This window comes from Pholis gunnellus, assembly GCF_910591455.1.
Source record: "Pholis gunnellus genome assembly, chromosome: 6".
Classification (NCBI taxonomy): domain Eukaryota; kingdom Metazoa; phylum Chordata; class Actinopteri; order Perciformes; family Pholidae; genus Pholis; species Pholis gunnellus.
The window spans coordinates 17230189-17252840 of NC_136532.1; the positions used below are offsets into that span (position 1 = coordinate 17230189).

Here is a 22652-nt window from a genome sequence, read left to right on the forward strand (position 1 = left end):
TTTTGTGAGTATGATTCACCAAGAAATCATTCAAATTTCATGCCCTCAGCTTGGTTTGTATGTCTTGGCTGTGTATATTTGGGGAGAGGGATTTGCATATTCAGCTGTTTGGCGTCTCCTGAAGCTTGTGAAAAAGCGTGCTTTTGTTGTTGTCGTATGGCCAGCGTGTGAAGCACATGGAATGCAAATGATCACTTCACTTGCGTGACGCGAGCATCATGTGTGAGCTGGCGTTCAGCCAGCCTTTACAGAAAAGGGAACCACTTCCTGTTTCTCGTATAAATACAGTGCTTGGTAACAGACAAATACACATGCTGGACAGTCCCACAACAGAACAAAACACCTGACATTTATTTTTCTTGCTAATGTGACTTTGATTCAACATTTAATAAAAGGTTATTTAAGCTTTTGATCAGTTTCAGTACCACATATTCACCTGTCTTACCCTTTTCTTTTCAGGTCATTTACCTCTCTGCTAGTGTGAGCTGGTGAAGATGGTGAAGCCAGACATCCACACTCTGGCCCACCACCTGAAGCAGGAGCGGCTGTACGTGGCATCGGAGAAGCAGCTGATCCAGAGGCTCAACAGTGACGTACTGAAGACGGCGGAGAGACTGTACTGGGCCGCATGGATCGCCAAGCAGCAGAGGATCAACCTCGATCGTCTCATTCTCACCAGGTCAGACCTCAGAGATGACCAGATGGATTTTCATGTTATGTCTGTGCAGTACAGAGCTGTAGCCAGGTTGTGATTAGCTTTGCTTAGCATCAATATTAGAGTCAGGTCTCTCTGTAAGGTTAAAAAATATAAATGCAAAAAATACCTCTAAAACTCATTGATGAACACAAAACTTTAAAAACAAATCTGTACCCAAACAGAGGTATACAAAGGACAATCTGTGTCATGCCTGTGATTTATTATTGTTTCTTGGTTTGCTTATGTCAACACAAAGCAGTTTTTATTGAAAATACTGGTAAATGCAAAACATCTCCTTAATTACTCACTACTAAATTAAAATGCTACAAAGTGTTTCAAATTTAAGGAGGTGTGGAGCATTTTCTAGAGATGCATCGATACTGATATTCGATATCGGTCCGATACTCATTCAAATAAGTGTATCAGGTATCGGTGACAATGCGGCGATCTGGATCCCAGTATTTTCTGAATGTAAACTCTATTGTGCTGGTAAGAGCGATGTTGATACGGTATGCTGTTCTTGCGTGCGCTTGGCCCCGTCACAACAGTTTAGATCAGCTGTCAGTTGGAGCCTGCAGACGCAGAGCAAGTGAGACCTCTTTGAGCATGCAATCTAATGCTTCTACTTGATTGTCTTAACGGTTGATGTATGTCAGTCAGAACAAGGTTGGATGATGTGTCGTCTACCACGTAGAAAAGCTGGGATAAACCCTTTTATACCCGCCATGGCTGTAAGTGGGGTGAGATCTAGTTGTCTTGGTGAGAGGGAATTAGAGTTTATACTGATCGTGTTTGTTGGTACACAAGGTTTTATATGTTGGACATTAGTAATAATGAGACAATTCTGTTCTGCAGTGCGGAGGCCTCTCCGGCTGAATGCTGCCAACATGCCAAAATGCTGGAAGACACACAGTTTATTGATGGCTACAAGACTCTGGGCTTCCAGGAGACGATCTATGGCGAGTTCGTGGCCAGGTTAAGGGAGAACCCGAGACTAGTGGCTTCCTGTCTGGTGGCAGGAGAGAGGCTGAACCAGGAGCACACCCAGGGGGTCACCTATACAGTCTTCACCTCACTTTATGGCAACTGTATCATGCAGGAGGATGAGAGCTACCTGCTACAGGTCAGTCAGCCCGTACCTGTCTCTAGTTTTACACATTTGTGGAACAATTTTAAAGCCTCAAAGTAACGTGTTTTTCTCTGGTGCACCTGTATTTCTTGCCAACTCCCAGGTGTTGAGATATCTGGTTGAGTTCGAGCTGAAGGAGAGTGACAACCCTCGGCGCCTTCTGCGACGGGGAACCTGTGCCTTCAGCATCCTCTTCAAGCTCTTCTCCGAGGGCCTGTACTCGGCCAAGCTCTTCCTCACCGCCACCCTCCACGAACCCATTATGCAGCTGCTGGTGGAAGATGAAGACCACCTGGAGATCGACCCAGCCAAGGTGACGGAGCGCCTCACTCCGGCCCAACAGGAACGCTTTGGAGAGAAGGGCTCCGAGGACTACAAACAGAGGGTGCAGGCAGCTGTGGAGGCCAATGAAACCAAGCTGGTAGCTCTGGTCAACAAGTTTATCGGGTACCTGAAGCAGAACACCTACTGCTTCCCCCACAGCCTGCGCTGGATTGTGTCGCAGATGTACAAGACTTTGTCATGTGTGGAGCGTCTCGAGGTGGGCGAGGTGCGCACCATGTGTACAGACCTGCTGCTGACCTGCTTCATCTGCCCGGCTATAGTTAACCCAGAGCAGTATGGTATCATCTCAGACGCCCCCATCAATGAAGTGGCCCGCTTCAACCTAATGCAGGTTCGTGGCACAGCAAGTAATCCTGTTAACACATCAAAACATGTGGGAGGCATCCTACAATAAAGAGTGATGTTGCATATTTTGTCGTTACACAGGTGGGACAGCTTTTGCAGCAGTTGGCCATGACCGATGATGATGCTGCAGACCCGAGGCGGAAAAGCAGTTTGTCCAAATTTGACAAGGTTTGTGAACCATAGTAACGGTTCGTTAATTCCAGCCCGAGCGCAGCATATTTCTCCTTGTACTAATTTATGCCTCTTCGTCTCTGTCTGCAGAGTTGTGTAGCTGCCTTTCTGGATGTGGTGATTGGAGGAAGAGCAGTCGAGACCCCGCCCATGTCCTCGATGAACCTTCTGGAAGGCCTCAGTAGGACTGCGGTCTATCTTTCACATAATCAGCTGCTCGTGCTGGTAGGCTCTTTTGCAATTAATATCCAAATGTATCCTTAGCTACCATTTTGAAGTTTGAGTCTTGATGTACTGCCACCCTGTTGCAGGGTTGAACTTTAGATCTAGGCATTCTAATGTTTTTGGGTACTCCCTACAGGCAGGCTAATTTGACTTTCTGCATACATTTACAATTACTTCAAAATGTTCCAATGCAGAGTTCATTTACAGGCACCGGACAAAATGACATAAAAACCTTACATACAAATCTGTGCAGTAAACATCCTTCTGCAGATGATAAGCATGTTTGTCTTTTTTGTGAGTCTAGGGATGTTAATTCAAGCGTTAATTATTCAGTTTGTAGTATTTGTTGCGCAAATATCTTGTCAGTGCACATGTCTTCCAGTCAGTTTAGTTTATGGTTTCTGTATAACCAATTGTCATTGCAGTTCTTCTGCATTTGGCATACGCGTCGTCATTATTGACCTTAACCTATTGTCACAGTATATCATTTAGCACTGTTTACAAGTAAATGATAGCAGTTCAATCCTAACTAGGTAGATCACATTGTAAAAAGGGAGCTCCACAAGTGAGTCACTTTCACGTGAATGCCAATAGCGGTACATCAAAGGTTTAAATAGGTATGTGACTGACGCTGATCTTCTAGGTAACGTGTGAAGGCATGCTACATACAGTTAAAAATAGGCTGGATAGTCTTATGTGAATTGCAGATGAGTCGGTAGCAAAGAAAGCAGACATTTGGCTAGAGGGAAAGCTCATGCATTAACCTACCTCATGACTCAGTGAGACTTCAGTGTACAACATGTTTTTCAATACATTATGTCGTTTATGTCGGGACATGAACATGGTATATCTTTCCTTCCATTCAAAATATCCTTTGACGTTTTGTACCAGACACAGTTTAGGTTCACTCAGACTTCTTACACCCTTCCTCAGAATAACTGTTGACTTCTAATGACTGATTTACGGTCTCAAGAATAAAGTTTCTCACTTCCCCCGATAGGTGGACTTTGTGCGTAATGTGATGGCAGGGGACCACCTTCGGGAGGAGGATCACATGGCTCTGGAGAGCATTGTTGCCAACGTGCCCCAGTCTCGAACTGTGAAGAGCAACAGTCTGGAGCTCACTCCCTCCAACACCCCCCAGCTCTCCCCAGCTACCACTCCTGCCAACAAGAAGAACAGACTCCCCATAGGTACCTCCACCTCTGTGCCACTGCCACTTTTTATAGAATTGACGTATTGATGTGCTCAAAGTGACGCAACCTCTTGTAATTTCGCGATATGGGAGATTTTGCTTTATAGGAATATCCCAATTTGAAACTAGAACTAGAAGATGAAAGCATAATATTTTGCCTAATGAGGAGCATAATAAACAAGTTGAGTGGTGATGACTAGTGAAAGGCCTGTGTTTTATAGGAAGCTAATGAGCTTCTTCTCAGCTTGTTATGAAGATAATTAGCATGGCCTGGATTGAGGCTCAATTACAGAAATGACAACCAATTAAATTACCAAATATAAATGAACTAATTTTAATTGGAATGGATGGAAAAGATGCATAGACTACCTTCATTAGCATTCTCATGACAAATGATGCTGTAGCAACTCCCCCTTAATTAGAACTGAACCACTAGTGCTTGCTACTCTGAAATATGACGTTTATACACACAATCTTGAGTTGATACTTGTGAGAATGTACTCTGTATTCTTTCTTCAACCCCCTACTTTGTCCTCTTCCTTTCCTCCTGTGCTGCCACTGAATGACCAGGACAACACTTAGCCGCTATCACATCCTGGGACCCCACAACCACCGCTCTGTCTGCTCACATTCCATTAGTAACCCCTTTTGGTGGGTAGCCCGTCAGTCGTGTTAGGGTTCGAGAGGACTTAACCCATGTAACGGTTTTCTCTCCAACTTGCGTGTTAGATAACACTCATGTAGTTCGTGCTCTTAACGGCACAGTAACCTTCCCGCCTCACCACTGTTGCATAGCACTGCTGCTGTCGTCCATGTGCTCTCACCATGCTTGCTTTGCCTCGCACAGTGCTTTTGTTCATTATTAGAGCTACAATGTTTTTCAACTCATTTAGTTTTCTACGTTTTTTCCCCTTTTTGCTTCCTCATTCAGCGGATTATGGCTTTTCATTCCAAGGTAGAGTGGGCAAAAAAAAAATCTATCTTCCATATTTCCTCCTTCTGGTCTCTGGCTAATTTGTGGTCAAAATAAAAGACACACTAGCGCAATTACTTCCCACAATAATTCTAGCTCTGTGGTGGTGTGGTTGTGTTGTTAATATAACATATGGCATCCGCTCATGTCAGATAAAGGGTAAAACAAATTATAGTGATAATATCAAGGATTATATTGGTTTCTTTGTGTTTTGTAAATGAATTGGAGAACGTATAGTGTTTCATTTTCAGATCTCTTAAAAATTCTCAACTGAGATAATGTTGTTATTAAAGAACGTGGGATACAACCAGCATACTTTTCATGTTCCTCAAATAGTTTCATCCCAATACATACTTTGATGGAAGCATTGTTCATAAAAAACATAATTCAGGATGGGTGTAATGTTGTAAATTATCTTATGATTGGAGGATTGTGTACCAGACGCCCCCAGGCAAATTCAGAACCCCAGTGAACTTATATGGGAACTGGTGCTGTACTTAGTTGTTCTTTTAAAACCTTTTAGATATATCCGGTGGATGGAGCTACATAATCAATGCTGTACGGGTACAAAAGCTCCAGAAACACAGTCCTGAAATATGTCACTCGTCTTAAGGGTGTGCAGCTCATGTGCAGCTTCGGTATTTCAACATGTTAGGCCTGCCATTTCAATCCTAAAAAACATTGTGAAAGCACATCAGTTGGTATTTCAACATGCACAGAATACCATGTTCGAGCACAGGACATACCAAATTATATCGATGGTGAACATTATGTACAGTGTTTCAGAATGTCTATTTATTTTTAAAACTATGCCTTTTTGTTTTTTTGATCTTGAGCAAAGCTTTCTATGCACTTTTGTTTTTGTATCGGCTTAAATGAGCCTTTTAATTAGCTTTTATTATTAACTAACTACTATCTAACATCTAAATTGCGATATATAAGTTTGTCTTTAATGTCACCAATGTATAGCTACATAAATAAATAATTGGAAATCAATCAAAAGGTTATTTTGACATTTTCTTTGTGTAATAGTCATTATGACTTTACAGCTCATTTGCAAATCATTCTCATTACTTATGAATTTAGCATTGGCGTGACATACCAGATGAGAGTATTGGTTCTCCAGTTTCAAGCTTTAGGCTCGAGCTGTTCATTTTCACAAATAATGTTTGGTTGTTTATGGAAATATTACAGTGGTTTCCCTACTAATTCCCTCCAACCCACCAACCAGCAGCTGCCCGGAGCCGCAGCCGTACCAACATTGCCCAGGAGGGGGAGGCAGAGGCCAGCTCCCAGGAGTCCCTACAGGAGCTGATGCCAGAGGAGGTGCTCGTGATTTCACTAGGAACCGGTCCTCAGTCTGTCCCTGGGATGATGTCAGAGAATGAGGTAATGTGACTTGAATTAATGTACTCATTTGCAGGAGAGATGATGATGTGATAAATTCAATAGCATATCTTTTCCTGTCACTGAAGGGGAACAAGACTTCTCGGAGTCGATGGCATGCATTTTGCAGTGCTTTGTGTGTGCTTGCAATGTTATGCAGTTGTTGGGAAACCTTGTATCTCATGTATAAGACCAACTCCCTAATCCAACTTTAACCGTCTCTTGCTGTCTTTGTATGAGATAATGTCGCTAGCAAGGATGACTCAAAGCACGTTAGTAACAAACACAAGATATATATATATATATATATATATATATATATATATATATATATATAAATGATTTATTTTTATCCACTAGGTGTTGAACCTGCAGATGGCTGATGGGGCCCAGGGGGAGGGCCATGCTGATGATACTAAGCTGCACGGTAAACCAGACAAAACCCTTCGCTTCTCCCTCTGCAGTGACAACTTGGAAGGCATCTCAGAGGGTCAGTCTGAAGACGCATAAAGCTACACAAACAATTATCAAACAAACTATTACCTTGTGTATGTTTGTATTTATTATTATTTTTTTACCAAAGGTCCGTCCAATCGTTCTAACTCTGTGTCCTCTCTGGACCTGGAGGGAGAGTCTGTTTCTGAGCTGGGAGCCGGACCGTCAGGGAGCAACGGGGTGGAGGCTCTACAGCTTCTGGAGCATGAACAGGGTCTGTGTATATTTCTGTATGCTGCTAAGTTGGAATTCTAAATATATATTTTTCAGATACAGACAAAAGATAAGAAAGCTTACAGATGAAAGTCCTTCATGAGCAAACCCTGTCTAACATACGTGCGCGTTCCCTTCAGCCACCACTCAGGACAACCTGGATGACAAACTGCGCAAGTTTGAGATCAGGGACATGATGGGTCTGACGGATGATCGGGACATCTCCGAGACGGTCAGCGAAACCTGGAGCACCGATGTGCTCGGCAGTGACTTTGACCCCAACATGGATGAAGATCGGCTGCAGGAAATAGCAGGTTGGGCTCGGCTTATTTAACTTACTTTACTTCCTCCATCCGTACGCTCATTGATTGATCTACACAGCCTGCGTGATCATTGCCTTTTTATGAGATGAATTTGCCACATGTAGGGATCTTCCCTGACTGTTGATTAAGTAGCTTTAGGGAAATGTCATCACCTTGTGGTATGCGGGTGAAATAGCATCGCAAAGCAGGTCATCAATTCACCTCAGGTGCTATGAAGAAATGCACCACATGCCTCATGGCACTGCTTTTACATTTTCCCATGATAGTTTTCTTTGATCTAAAAAATGAATTGAAATGCATTTCAGTAGATAAGACACATAAGTAAATTTGATCTGAAAGAGATGATATAGGCCAGTGTTTCTAGTTGTTTTCATCCACATGGTTTAATAATACAATGTTATGTGTTTCGTGTTGAGGGAGATGTATGAAATGTGTCTTTTTGCAGTGGAAGTTCCTGTCTCACTGCCAAATCGTGAACAATGCTTAGAATGAGTAATGCAGTTACAGTATATTTCAGTTTTTCATACCTTTTTAATTATAGAAAAAAACAACTTAATTTAATTATAATAACTGAGGATGAAGCAGAAATGACCAATTTCATACTAGTTGTCTCTTTTTATTCTACTGCCGCTGACTTTTTTTCTTTCTTTTCAATCTTCCAATTGATAAAATACACTAATGAAGTGGACGCATAAACATAGAAAATGGAAAACAAGTTATAGTCTTAAGTGTCTCTGGAAGTGAATCCTGAAGTTTGCATAATCACATAGCTACTAAGTACATGCGTAATCATAACATGCTGATCTACTGTATAAGATAAACATCTTCAGTAGAGAGTCATTCAGATCCTCCTGTCTCCTCTACTCGGTCTTGTTCTTCACAGCCTTCCCCCTGCCCATCTCTCTCTCTCCGTCTGTCTCTCTGACATTCATTCAGTCCCTGCAGTCTTATTGACCTTGGTTCCTTCTCATTTGCATCCACCATTTTTCATTCTTCGGAATATGGCGTTGGGGGACTTTTCCATCATTAAGTGAATTTACAGCGATTTCCTTATGTGTTTTCTCCAAGGGATTGGGTTATGAGATGCACATTAAATATCCATTAATACCTCATTATCCCACTGATAAGATTACCATGATAATGAGGCAGAAATTCTAATTGTTTCACTTCTTGTTGTGCCACTCATTTAATCATCCACCTGAAAGACAAGTACTCTGCGCCCCTACCTTGAAGACTGTAAACACGGACAGCGGGATAGTGCTCTCCCACCGCCAATGAGAGCCCTGCCCCCGCCAACATCAGAACACACTGTTACCCGGGTGCTGGCATGCATGCGTGCTCATGGTGTGTGTGTGTGTGTGTGTGCCGTGAGGTGGAAGCGTGACGTACCAGGGGGCGCGGCTACCACAGGTCGACTTTTTGGTCTTGAGCCTTAGCCACTGACTCCCACTCACACCTGCTAGCTCCTCCGCATTCTTCCGCCTTGTTAGGCCGCGGCTTCCCAAATGGAGATGGAGGGACACCGTGCTGAGGACATTGTGGGAGGGTGGGCTAAGCGGTAATTTGGTTGTGAGTAATGCTAGGCTTAATCAACAGCTCAAAGTCATGGCCCTGGAGGGCCGCGGCAGGGTGAGATATTATCATTAACCTCTGACCTTTGGCACAGTGGTGTATGTGCCTGTGGGTCCCAGCATGAAATGCACGTGACCTCCAACTCTCTCTGTGTCTCTGTATGCAAAGCTCACTATCTTTGAAGCCCCATCCACACAACATTCAGAGGGTTTTCTAGTGTTTTTGCTTATCTCAGGACATTTCACAGTGTTGTTTAAAAGTCAGAGCTGAAGGCAAAACAGTAAAAGTGATGGAACAGGTTTTATTTAAGATATTCCATGTGAAGCCAATACATTCGGTACCATACAGTGCTGAAACTAATTACTCATTTCAGTTATTCTTCTGGTCCCAGCTCTCATATGTTAGGATTTGCTACTTTCCTTCTGTTTTCATATCATTATAAATTGGATATCTTTGAGTTTTGAACAGTTTCAGTCAAAAACTATTTGAGGATTTCATTTTGAGTGCTCAAAGTTGAAAGAAGTTGACATGTTTTACCATTTTTTTCTTTTTAATCATAATTGTATGGCCATAATGATTCATTTGTAAATGAAAAAAATGACTGATAAATCTGTTGATTAAAAATAATAATTCGTAGCAGCCTTAGTACTATAACGAATATTTTAAGGAATGGAACAATAAGTTTGAACATGCACGCAACTCAAAAATGTCTACCTCGTGCCAGAGGCATATTTTCTGTAGTGGTATTCTCAATACGATACATCTGAATAATTTATCAGAACTAATTACAGAATATGAATCAACACCAGTGCCAACGCAACCAGTAGAGGCTTGGTAAAGGACAAAAAGGTGCCTTCAAGATGACTTTGTGACTATAGAGGTGACTTCTTACATAAAGCTGGTTCATGCTGTGGACGTCTCTTTCTCCCTGTGCTCTCAGGGGCAGCTGCGGAGAACATGCTCGGCAGCCTGCTGTGTCTTCCTGGCTCGGGTTCAGTGCTGCTGGACCCCTACGGCTCCACCATCTCGGAGACCACAAGCGAGGCTTGGAGCGTGGAAGTCCTTCCCAGTGACTCAGGTAGGGAGCCAGGTTTGTTCTGTTCGACCGTTTGCTGTGGTTGTAGTCTCGATTCTTGCACTTCATCTCCGATGTGTGCTCGCATGCACGTGTGTCTATGCATGCGTGTTTATGTTTGTTTGATATAGTGGGGGGTTGGGACACCAGGTGTGGTTGCACGGCATTCCATACCAACAATGTGTGAGTGCATCTGTCATCATATTTGTGTGCACTAGCCTGTCTTTCAGGGCAGATCTGCGTGTGCCAGTAAAAGGCAGTTTAGGGTTTCCTCAGAGGGACCACCAGGTGTGTGTGTGTGTGTGTGTGCACCTGTGGTGGAGCAGTGGGGAGGGAAGCACCTGCAGCTGTCCTCAGTCAGTTTACATGGTGTCAGTTTTTCATCTGGCTAGACTTAACATTGAATTTCTCCATGGCTGGTGTTTATATATTGTTATGACAATAGTCACACAGGTTATCAGTTTACGTCAGTCAGTGCAAATCCAAATTCGATTGTCCGTTCTTTCAAATTGAACATTCAGTCCCAACATTTTATTAATGAGAAGTTATGTGCTTAAGTCCCCCTTTTTTAAAAACCTGTGTTTTGGGGAAATCAGTAGAGTGCTTTTATTAACAGCGTTAAGTGTTTCTTTCAAAACCCTGGGCCTTATGTTAATTGAGGTAGTACAGCATTTCAATATGTGCAGAAATGACATGCATGAGTGTCTTGATTGCTTTTTGTTCCGTTTGCTACCCCTGTTCTGCTCGGTAATAGCGCGATCGGAGGCTCGCTTGGAGTAGAACGCTTGTTTCATGGCTAGGCAGCAGAAAACTACACTCTGAAGAGCACTTCACCAGCACATTATTACTAACGAGCATGCAAATGAGTACTGCTGTTAGTATGGAGCCTCTGGGTTCCACCCAACAGCTCCATTGGGTAGCCAAAGAATTGGCCGTAGTAGGTTTATGGTTTGGTTTGGCTGTTATAAGACACGATAATGTATGCTTTGTTTGATTTCATGCATATGTGCACACTTGGTTTCCCAATGATCGTAACAGAGGGGGGGGGGGGGGGGGGGGGGGGGGTTTGGAGAGAGAGAGAATGACCATCGTCTGTTGCAAACTGCCAATAGTTTCTTCTTAAATTCATCCACACTTCAAGTTAGAAAAGTGCGCACTCTTTTCTCAGTCTTTTGTTTTTTAAATAAATATGTATATACATTTTTTTTCTTTCCTTTATTTGGGTCCACTTCCAGAAGCCCCAGATCTGAAACAGGAGGAGCGTCTGCAGGAGCTGGAGAGCTGCTCAGGGGTTGGCAGTACCTCCGATGACACAGAGGTCAGAGAAGTCAGCTCCAGACCTAGCACACCAGGCCTCAGTGTGGTCTCAGGTAAAAATCTAATGTCCACTCGCCCCCATCTTCACGCCCACTCCTATCAGTTCTTTTTTTTTTGCTTTTAATTTTAGTCCCTTTTGTTTTTCATGTTGTTAACCAGTGTAATGGGACAGTGTGTGTGTTTTTTTTCTTTCTGGATGGCACTGGTTATTGCTGGTTTGTCTTCTCCGTGGGCTCAGGTGGACGTGCTATGTTGACAAGCATGAAGTAGTATCCTAGATTAAGAAGCCAGCGGTGATGTTCGTGGCTCGGCTCACAGGAAAACATCCCGCGGGATCTGGCCAATAGATAGTCTGCATCTCATGATCACTCTTATCTGTATCTTTCCCCTTACCCATGGGAGCTTACGCTACCAATTTGGAGTTCCCAGTGGGTTCCTATCTGAGAGAGAGAGAGAGAGAGCATACTGTATAGTAAAGAGAAAAAATATCCTCTTTTGTTTGAGAAACATTGAACATGCGGGTTCTGTTTTTTTGACAAAGTCAAAGTATTTTACTGTACTTGTTTTTCCCTGATGCAGGCATCAGTGCAACCTCGGAAGACATCCCCAACAAGACCGAGGACCTGCGGTCAGAGTGCAGCTCAGACTTTGGAGGGAAGGACTCTGTGACCAGTCCAGATGGGGAGGAGTCAGGTCACGGTAGGAGAGTGCCACATCCCCGCTAGGCTAGCTAAGTCATCAGTTCAGTGTCTATCTGATCTAAGCAGCATCAGTCAGAGCTATCAATCCCTGTCACTTGCACAGCTGCCACCAAGCTAAATCACTGTTTTAGTTCTCAGCCACTGTAATTGTCATAAAAGTTAAAGTCAGATCATCTTTGTTAGCCTGACAAAGAATATCTAACTAGATAATAGCCTGGGGGAATCACCAAGCTATTATCTTTTTAACTAAATGTTCTAAGCCATTTTTAAAAATAACAGTAATGTGCATTTGTATATCAGTGGTTCATTTAGTAAACACTCTTAATTGTCTCATATCCTCTTGTGGTTTTACAGGAGCACACCATCTGACTTCTCCACCGTCCCAGACCGATTCCTTACTGGCCATGTTCGATCCCCTCTCCTCCTGTGAAGGTAATTTGCACTCCCAGAATGCTCTAAAGCCAATCAGAGCTAGAAATGAGTATCATTAAATCCCTGCCCTAATGTCGCGGGCTCACAGAACAGCTTGAGCTCTATGGAATTAACCAAAAGAATGCCTGTGCCCCCTCACACACAATATGACCAATTGCTGGTCATATTACAAGTGCAAATTAAATGTCATGTAATTTGGCCCATTTGGCATCCCAAATTATTCTCCACAGTCTCTGTTACTGTGCATTTTGTTTGTAGTGCAGGTGGAAATTGTGTGGGAGAGGAATGATCGTGGCTTTGTGTCTGTGGCAAGGTGAAGGCATGACAGGTTGAGAGACCTCACCCCAGGCTCTTTGGCACTGTCCCCTTGTCCCACTGTGCTCATGGCACGAGGCTGCCATTGGAAGCTTTTCAGGAGAGAGAGTCTACCCTTGGAACAGGTGGCCCACCTATACCTGGGGCTCATCTCCCACTAACTCTCTTTAGCACTCTCCCCCACTTTTGAGGTGTTTTTTTTTTTTTTCTCTACTGGTTTTCTAATGTTTAGCCACTTTTCTGAAACGAGTGAGAACAACAATCCTCTCAGTGAACCTATTTCATTGGTATATCTAATGATGTAAAAACTATTTAGGGAAGTCTTTTGTGGAGTTTGTCCTGTGAGCTGGTAAGTAAGTAACTTAAAGATTAAAGAGAATGCAAATATACAATGTGCACTGGGATATTTAAATATCATCCATTTTAATTTTTCCTCTTTTTTTCTCTTCTATTACCTCAGGCTCCTCCACTGGAACAATAGTGAGGCCCAAAGTGCACTACGCTAGGCCCCCGCACCCTCCCCCTGATCCTCCCATCCCTGAAGCCAGTGCCCTGGGGCAGGATACGCGCCACTCTCTCTTCACGCCCCACTGCCTGGCCCAGGCTGAGCTGGAGCACACCAAGCAGCGACACTCCTTCCCAGACAGGCTGGTACGTAGCCGCAGCTCTGACATTGTGTGCCCAGGCCGCCGGCCCACAAGTGACCCCGGCCTTAACCGGCGGGTAGCGGTTGAAGAGCGCGACCCTGCCGGGGCCTTCGCCTTAGGACCGTCCTCGTCCCCCAGCAAGGACTCCCTGAAAGGAGAGGTAACCAGTTACAGAGGCACTCTTAGCTATTGACAGGGACAGTCGTGTTTTTACTAATGCTGCTGAGGAACAGTTTTAAATTCATCAAATAGGGTTTTTTTTAGTGATTGTTGTGTGTAATAGTGTCCCTGCTATTGTCTAAGTGTATCTTGGTCATTTCTATCCAAAGGTTGAGGACAGGAAAGACAGTGACGACGAGAAGTCTGATCGCAACAGGCCATGGTGGAAGAAGCGTTTTGTGTCAGCCATTCCCAAAGGTAAGGTAACGGAACACTTGGTCATTTTAGGCATGCCCTCTTTTCAACACTTTAAAAAGGAACTTTTATACATTTAAAAGCAATCTGTTGGACTGCAGCGCTCCTTTTGTTTTTTTTGTTGCGGGAAAAAAATAATTCTCTTAATCACCGCGGACAGGAAATATCACACTTTAAAGAGCAGAGCAAAAAGCAATTTATAATGTGGGAAAGAGAATGATGATCCATACTGTCCACTCCATTTCTGAGGCGCCAGTTGGAAAATCATGTTTATTGTTGTTTGAAGTTACCTCAGAGACGTGTCCAGTCCTTTTTCTCTCACGTCTCACTGGCTGCAGATTTATATAGACTTTTCAAAGCTAATCAGTCATCTGAGGAGCGTTAGCTGTGTAGATTGTATGGCTGTAGCCCTCCCAGCAGTGCTGTCAGCCAGCGGCTAATGGTCATTAGATAGACCTTTCTGTCATCAGCACTGATAGATGACACATCTCTTGTTGCAGTTCTACTCTATAACCGTCCCTCATACATCTGTCTGGGAAATAATGAGCTGTGCCCACACAGAAAGGCTGCTTATTACTCTTTGAGATAATGATGTTTGTTAAGTAAACATTAGACTGTGTTCACATGGAAAAGTAAAGAGCCTTGAACTCCTAAACCACCAATCTCCAGCCAAACTTCTGTAGAGTCCACTGTGTTGTCCTGTTGCTCTGCATGGTGACGCACAGTCAGTTGTCCAGCAGAGCGGCAGCCCGTGTGTGAAAGGCCAACCCTGTCTGTTGTGTTCCTCACAGTGCTGTATTGGACGGCTGAGAGTGATGTCCCAGGTAACGCTTCCACGCTGTCATCATTGAGCTAGCTTTACTGCTGGAGCCAGCGGCTGCGTACCCATGCTGCTTTGTAGATGTCGCCTTAGAGCTGTGATGTGACATGGTTGTAGCCTGAGTTCACACTCCCACACTCCTCATTCCTGCATTCGTTTTATCACCCCTTTTTATTTTTTCTCTATATGTTTTTGCTAGTATGTTACCATTTTACCGTATGGAGAATACAGAATATCAATACAGATACTCCACCCAGTTTTTCCTCTCTCTCTGTGTGTGTGTGTGTCATCAAATTGTAAAACCTGTGTCTCTTGTTTGTCCTGTAGTGTTATAGGATAAGCATCAGTGGGTCTATTTACATCGATATCGACTGGACTTTTTATGATGACTTGCATTAGACCTTTGTGATATTCTGCTATGAAACGATGGTTTAATTTACCATTCCAATATTATTTTGCTTTGATGTTAGTTAAGTTCTACACTATACTTTTTCTGGTATTGTATGACACCATACATCCTACATTGAGATTTCTTTTGGTCTCAATACAAACCATGAGAAAAACATGGAGCAGGCTGCAGGCAGGCAACTCATGACCAGCTTGTCATCCGGCGATAGTGAAGGTGGTGTCAACGCACTAATCGCATGTCTCTCCTCCACAGCTCCGATAGCTGCGTTTCGGAAAAGAGACAAGCATGAGAAAGACGACGTTGCCCCAGAGCGTGTCCCGCAAGGTCTGTGCTGGTTTGGTTCCCTAATTGGGGACAAAATAAATATATCTATTATGGTGGTTTCATTTTCATTCATCTTTTATGTTTGTCGGTTCATCAGATGACCCGTTGCCCAGACACAGCTCTCAAGCTCAGGCAGCTGAAGACATTCTGGACAAGTACAGGAACATCAAGAGGACCAGCCCGAGTGATGGAGCCACAGGTGGAGCTTCTTATGACGGTACAGGAGGTCAGGAAAGACACTTGTTTTTTTTTTATATATATGTAAACTACACACTGCATGCTGGCAGAAGTTATATTGAATAAACTGCCTATTTTTGTTCACGTTTACAGATCTTTGTGTTGAGGACAGCATGCACGACTCTCCGAGAGAAGACACTCTTCAGAACATTTCCGCTGATGACCTCCCAGACTCAGCCAGCCAGACAGCACAGCAGCACGACTCCAAGTTCTCTTTCAGGTCAGAAAACCACAAAACCCGATTCATAATCCATTACTCAACAATTACTTTACTTAACAGATATTCTTAGCCATTGCGGTGAGATTTCTTTTGTTTTTGTCTCTTTCAGTGATGCAAAGAAGAAGTTGAGGTTGGCATTGTGTTCTGCAGACTCGGTGGCTCTGCCCATCATGGCTCCTACAACCACGCGAAATGGGCTGCCCGACCACATGGACTCTGAAGGTAGCCATTCCCGAGATCTATCCTGTATGAGGGCTGCTGTCGGGACTAATAAATAACTGGTGTTAGCATACAAACTGATCATGCAGCACAATCCATTAAATTCATGCTAAGAGTCAGAGAGTGTATTCATTTAGAGCTGTTATAGTTGGTGCGATCTACTAGACTTTGGGTGTCTTTGTCAAACCCCTCCACAGGGAGAAGGGTACAAGCCTTTAAGGTTGGCAAGCATCCAACCTGCTGAAAGTGTCCTTAAGCAAGGCACCTTGTCTGTACCACTATCACCTTCTGACCCGCCTTCCAAGATTTGGGGCAAGGTTGAAAGAGGGGGGGGATGTTAAAAGAGAAACTCCATATGGTGTCGGTAAAATATCACGTTATTAAACCATCCTACTTATTAAACTACTTATATCCTGCATTAATATTGGTTTAACATTTTATCAGAAAGACACCAGTATGCTGATGCTGCACAAAACAAAGCTTTCCACACAGCAGTTCTGCAGGGCTCCACTTTCACATCAGGAGCAAGCACAATCAAGGGACATCCTAGGAAATGCTCAACAGTAAAACCATAAGACTCCATCTTTGCGGCCATCGGTCACATTGTCATGTAGAGGCAGCAGGTTGATCAGATTACAGCAGCCAGCCGTTCCTTTTGTGAGCGGCGCGCAGTGTCGTCTAATGCTGTCTCCCTGTTGTCGTCCTCTCTCTCTCTCTCAGACAATGAGATCGTCTGCTTCCTGAAGATCCAGCTCGCAGAGGCCATCAACCTTCAGGATAAGAACCAGATGGCCCAGATCCAGGAGACAACGCGCTGTGTCACCCGCTTCGACGCACGTACCTGCAAAAAGCTGCTGGCTGCCATTGCAGAGGATTACAGGTAACTGTGGAGGACTGGAGAGTCACTCGTGGCACCCCATGGGTTTTGCCATTTAATCTCTAATTTGCTCAATTCATAATGTGATGTTTTACTAAGAAAAAGCCATCAATACAGTGGCAATAATAGAATACAAATGTCTGTTTCCTTTAGAAAGCGGGCCCCATACATAGCTTATCTAACCAGGTGTCGTCAGGGCCTGCAGACCTCTCAGGCCCACCTGGAGAGGCTCCTCCAGAGGGTGCTGAGAGACAAGGAGGTGGCTAACCGCTACTTCACCACCGTGTGTGTCCGGCTCCTTCTTGAACACATGGAGTCCAAGATGCTTGACTTCATTAAAGGTATCTCCACATGTTCTACAGCAGATGGACAGATGGACTTGATATGAACTTCAGCTGGCAGAGAGTAGAGAAAATCCTGACCTTCCTGCCGTCCTATTTTCTTCCATTTCTGGCATATTACACATGATTTACAATGCTTTTTTTCCAATTCCACTCCTTAAACACAACAACCAAAAACAGGCGGTGGTGACCCTTACAGGATTTTTAAATATATAGGCCGTCCATCCCCCCCCAACTCTGAAGTGGGAGATATGATGGAAGGATTGTTGTCTATCTTTAAGTTTGACAATGTAATTATAGCTAATATGAAATTACTCTACATTTGGCCAGAACTATTAGTAGAGATTGATTCCGACCATCACTTCATGTATTTATTTATAGATGTGTACACAACATCACTTTCAAGCTCGACTTGAAACAATCCACGGTAGAGGCTGCAGCTACGTCCTGTGCTGGTTTGTTACATCTGTTGTTTCTCTGCGCCCCTCCAGCGTTCCAGGGGTGCACAGCATCGGATGACAAGACGGCAGCAGTGGAGGATTTTCTGCGCTACTTGTACGGTGCCATGGCCCGTGATGCCATTTGGCAGTACGCTAGCGAGGACCAGCTGCAGGATGCCCAGATGGCTATTGAGCGCAGCGTTATGAACCGCATCTTCAAACTGGCCTTCTACCCCAACCAGGATGGAGATATTCTCAGAGACCAGTGAGTAGCTGCAATGACACCAGTGCCTCACAGTCACACTAGGCAGTACTCCAAAAATACCTTTTTGTGTTTTTTTATGATGAGATTTAGGTTTTAAATCTTCATGAAATAATAAATAACCTGGTCAGGCCTATTTCATTGAGCAACAACATGTAGTAAAGATGATGCTATAAACCTAGAAAAACCTTAAAAGCTCATTTTAGCTGCTAACGTTTACTATCGAGCCAGGATGCTTTGTGTGTGCATTTTTCTTAAGAGTTGAAGCCACTTAATCAATCAGTAGACAACCAGTGAGGAAGATAAACTCCAATAAGCTGCTTAATATTGAGATTGATATGTTGCACTGTTGGATTGGGCAGAATGTGCACTCTCTCTGTTGTCATATACTGACTTGTTTTGTCTCACACAGGCTTTTCCATGAACATATCCAGCGGCTCACAAAGGTTGTGACAGCCAATCATAAAGCTCTTCAAATCCCAGAGGTATTTACTTGGTGATCACTTCTATTCATTTGTGGAGAAGAAGAAGAAAAAACAATGACTAATACGTTGTTGTTTTTTCTTCGTTTACTTTTGTGGTTCCAGGTTTATCTGAAGGAGGCTCCCTGGCCCTCTGCACAGTCTGAGATAAGGACCATCAATGCATACAAGACGCCTCGAGACAAAGTCCAGTGTATCCTGCGCATGTGTTCTACCATCATGAACCTCCTCAGTCTGGCCAATGAGGACTCCGTCCCTGGAGCGGATGACTTTGTCCCTGTACTTGTCTTTGTCCTCATTAGGGTAAGTCTGCTCTTACTGCTACACACTTTTAACAGCACAGTCAGCACTAAGCTGCATCTTTCAACAGACTCTTCCTTTGACCTTCAGTATCGATCACTTATTGACTGATTTTTGGAAATGGAAGACTAAGACTAATCATCAGAAAATGATTTCCTAAATGACTGCATTGTAACTCCATGCATCATAAAGACTGCTATCCGCTAGCCTGTGTGGATATATTTTACATATCAACATATTTATGATTGCAATCCGTCCGGCGTTACGTGAGGTTCTTTCAGCGGCTAATGTGGGCCCATCCCTACATCTCCTCCCCTCCAGGCAAACCCGCCCTGCCTGCTGTCCACCGTTCAGTACATCAATAATTTCTATGCCAGCCGGCTGAGTGGGGAGGAGTGCTATTGGTGGATGCAGTTCACCGCGGCGGTGGAATTCATTAAGACCATCGACGATCGCAAGTGAAGCAGAACAGCCACCTGTATGGGCAGACTGCGGGGGAAGGAGCCGGGAGACTTGGAGACTTCCCAACCAACTGCTCCCTCTGCACAGCTTATAAAACCTGGCCCTCAGCCTGCTCTTTATTTGTATAGCTTGTACATAGCCAGAGACGTTGAAAGAGTACAAAATATATATTACTGTATGTATGTGAACAAATCCAGGTTTTAGCCGTGCTGAAAAAACGGCCTTGGGGAAAAATTGGCAAGATGTTAACTCTGAACCTGATTTGGATTTTTTTCTTTTTCTTTTTGTCTCTTCAATCATGTTTCACGTTTGGGGTCTGTATTAGGAATTTTTATAAATATACAATTACCAATATGACATTAAATCAATCTAAAAGATAATCCTATATAAAGGGACCAGACTTCCTTGATGTGATCACTGATCTTTTTATTCCCCCCTGAGTGAGAGGGAAGGGCTTCCAATTAAATTACAATATAATGTTCATTGAAGGCATTGTAACGCGGGGATTTACAGTGCGTGGTAGTTACTGATGGGATTTAGCGACTCATAAAAACTCAAATCAATTCACAATAATCATACTACTCACAAGGTAAGTGTATCAAACAAGTAGGGCAGCTTTTTCAATGAATTGTTTACTTCATCTTATTCCCAAAAAACAAGTGTGTCAGTGACAATTTGGACATAAGGGCCCACATATTTATATGAAATAAACTGTATTTATTTCTGTAATTCTATTTGATGCTTTTGTTTATCTAATTTAAAGAGGGGGAAAAAAAAGAAAATGCATATCATGCCCATTCAAGATGTCTGAGGCAAGTGGTGTAATTATAATAAACTTGCCAGAAAAGCTTGAGTTAGGCAGGCACCTCAGCAATGAGTCGGCTGGGGATTGTGATACAGGGTCAACTTATTCAGAGTAGTGGTGGCATTTATGGAAATATTGAACATTGTGCCTTTTTTCGATGTTGGGCACTCTGTCAGGTAGTTATTTTTTGACTATTATTTTTTAACCCAGCATAGGCATTATCCCCCCCCAACACACACACACACACACACACACACACACACACACACACACACACACTCCAATGGGCCAACCACGTCTCACTGAGAAACCTTTGTCCAGGGGACATCTCCACATCACTGATTGTCATGGCTTAGTCCCTTTAACGCAGCTGAATCTGAACAAATATCCCCTTTGGTGTTGTAGAGCCTACCTCAGAGTTGAAGCCAATGAGCCTGATTATGACTGTCCTGTATTGGTTGTCAACAGAGTACTGGATCATTTTTGCACTGGTAGTAGAACGGTGAGGGGAACGGGAGGAAAAGTTGGATACTGACCTGCTGTGATGCTTGTTGTGTTCACATCACCCTTAATTCAACACAAGCCTTTGTTAGTGAACAAAGACATTTTAGTTTCTGATATTGTACCTGAGAAACTATTGGATATTAGCGCTCTACCTCCTCACAAGTTCAAGAAAGGGACTCGTGCTTATGTGCACTTCTATTTCTTTTCTTTTTTTCTCCCCAATTTGGCGTGCTGTGATATCCCAGTGTCATTGTATATTTTCAAGTATAGTACAAGCATGTCTTTAATTATCCAGAAATTACTAAAACGCCTCTCTCTTGAAATCCTCTGCTTCATTTTTGTGCACAGACGTGCCACATGTATTATAGATTTCGATGATCCTTTACTTTTCACGTTAATTGACCTGACAGCACAATACACAGTAGGATAGAAGAGCAAATAATCAACACTATTGACTTGTTACTGATCTTATTTTTTTCAGTTTATGCTAAAAGTGGTTGGTGTAGTCCGTGAGCGTGGTTTTTATGTAGTGAGTGCGTGTGAGATGACCGTCTGATTGGTTGACCCTCTGCCTCCTCTTGCATGAAGTCATTGAATGGTCTGTACATTCTCCATCATGATGAACAGTAGAATAGAGTTAGCATCTGCCACAGGCCAGTAATTGAACCTGCAAGAGGATGCAAAGCTTCTCTTTGTGTCTGTGATACTTGCATATCAAAACTCGATTAATTTTGCACAAAACAGATGTTTGCCTGAAAAAAATTGAAAGGGAGCAGTGCATTTTGAAATGTCATTACTTCTGGCCTTTACAGTCATTTAACATTAAGATATTATCATTAGAATAAAGTTTGAGTAGCCGAGTTAAGCACCTGACTGTGAATATTTCAAGCTTCCACATGTATAGGCAACATCACAAATGCATTTTTTTTTTTTTTTTAAATATCTGTCTACAGTAGCACATACACCAGATTTGTATGTGCAGTATGCTTCCTTGCAGAGTCTCTGTAATCAATTTGATGAGAAAACCATGCACTGGAAAATCAAGTTGCAGGTTGCATCTATACTAATTAGGTTTATGTGATGCCACTTTAATTGGCAATACATACTGCACAAATGTGATGAAATTATTTGGAGCTGGCTTGCGTTTCAGCGTTTCCTCAGATAGCCGGTCGCATCAGCTATCAGTTGACCCCGGTAAAGAAACTGATCAAAACACCAGATTATTTACACAAATATGCACTTCGCCGTGATAGCAACTGTAATTTCAGCTCTGATTGTATGCAAACCACTGGGCAGTAGTGTCAAGTGTACGGACTAAAGAGCTGGTCTGTTCTTCAAAGCTTTACTGCTCTGCTCCCTGTGCAATTGAGTTGAAAAGCTGAGCAGAGAAAAAAAACAGTTTTACATCTTACATCTAATTTTACATTTAATTGTAAGCTTGCACAACTACGACATGCGGGGAAAGCCGGTTTGTCTTTACTGTGATTAATGCATTATGTAATTCTTTAAAAACAATAAAAGAAGCAGAAGTTTTTTTTCTTTTTTTTTTTTTTTTATGTCTCTTGCGATACATTTCCACTGCAGGGGGAGAATGTCGTACCTATTGTACACAACGGTGTTTCATTATTCTCAGGCTTCTTGGGACAGTTGTAGGTATATCTGGCTGACAGTTCACACAATAGAAGAGATGGTAGGGAAATTTATGCGTGGAATATAATTGTAAGTGGGGGCAGTGGAGCAGCATCATCCAATCTAGCAGCCACAAATAGCAACCTCTCAGCAAACATTTCATTACTGCTGACAAGTGTACGGTGGATTGTAATTGGAGATATCCCCTCATCTAAAAGCCCTCTTTACTTCACCGATTGCCTTCTTTAATACTCATCTTTTTTTCATCATAAACTTCTTCGTAGGGTGCTTTGTGTCCCCTGATGATATCGCACAATTGTTAATTTAAATTCAAATTTTGGTGTGTGAAGT

General features: G+C 43.1%; 1 protein-coding gene across 3 annotated transcripts in view; it reads left to right on the forward strand.

Moving 5' to 3' along the window:
* gapvd1 (GTPase activating protein and VPS9 domains 1) overlaps positions 1–22127 on the forward strand; it is a 28167-nt gene extending 6040 nt beyond the window's left edge. The window contains exons 2-28 of one of the 3 annotated variants that reach the window (XM_079161494.1): positions 460–679; positions 1553–1820; positions 1930–2502; positions 2598–2684; positions 2778–2912; positions 3913–4105; positions 6312–6469; positions 6827–6956; positions 7050–7175; positions 7315–7488; positions 10010–10147; positions 11380–11514; positions 12041–12160; positions 12517–12594; positions 13370–13716; positions 13886–13973; positions 14762–14794; positions 15452–15523; positions 15621–15749; positions 15854–15980; positions 16090–16202; positions 16920–17079; positions 17230–17417; positions 17909–18122; positions 18532–18604; positions 18707–18904; positions 19223–22127. In XM_079161494.1, the coding sequence (XP_079017620.1) occupies positions 495–679; positions 1553–1820; positions 1930–2502; positions 2598–2684; positions 2778–2912; positions 3913–4105; positions 6312–6469; positions 6827–6956; positions 7050–7175; positions 7315–7488; positions 10010–10147; positions 11380–11514; positions 12041–12160; positions 12517–12594; positions 13370–13716; positions 13886–13973; positions 14762–14794; positions 15452–15523; positions 15621–15749; positions 15854–15980; positions 16090–16202; positions 16920–17079; positions 17230–17417; positions 17909–18122; positions 18532–18604; positions 18707–18904; positions 19223–19363 (4383 nt within the window). In that variant the 5' untranslated portion in view covers positions 460–494 and the 3' untranslated portion in view covers positions 19364–22127. The remainder of the gene's footprint in view (positions 1–459; positions 680–1552; positions 1821–1929; positions 2503–2597; positions 2685–2777; positions 2913–3912; positions 4106–6311; positions 6470–6826; positions 6957–7049; positions 7176–7314; positions 7489–10009; positions 10148–11379; positions 11515–12040; positions 12161–12516; positions 12595–13369; positions 13717–13885; positions 13974–14761; positions 14795–15451; positions 15524–15620; positions 15750–15853; positions 15981–16089; positions 16203–16919; positions 17080–17229; positions 17418–17908; positions 18123–18531; positions 18605–18706; positions 18905–19222) is intronic. The other 2 variants (XM_079161496.1, XM_079161495.1) reach the window with 2 other exon arrangements.
* Positions 22128–22652: the final 525 nt, after the last annotated feature.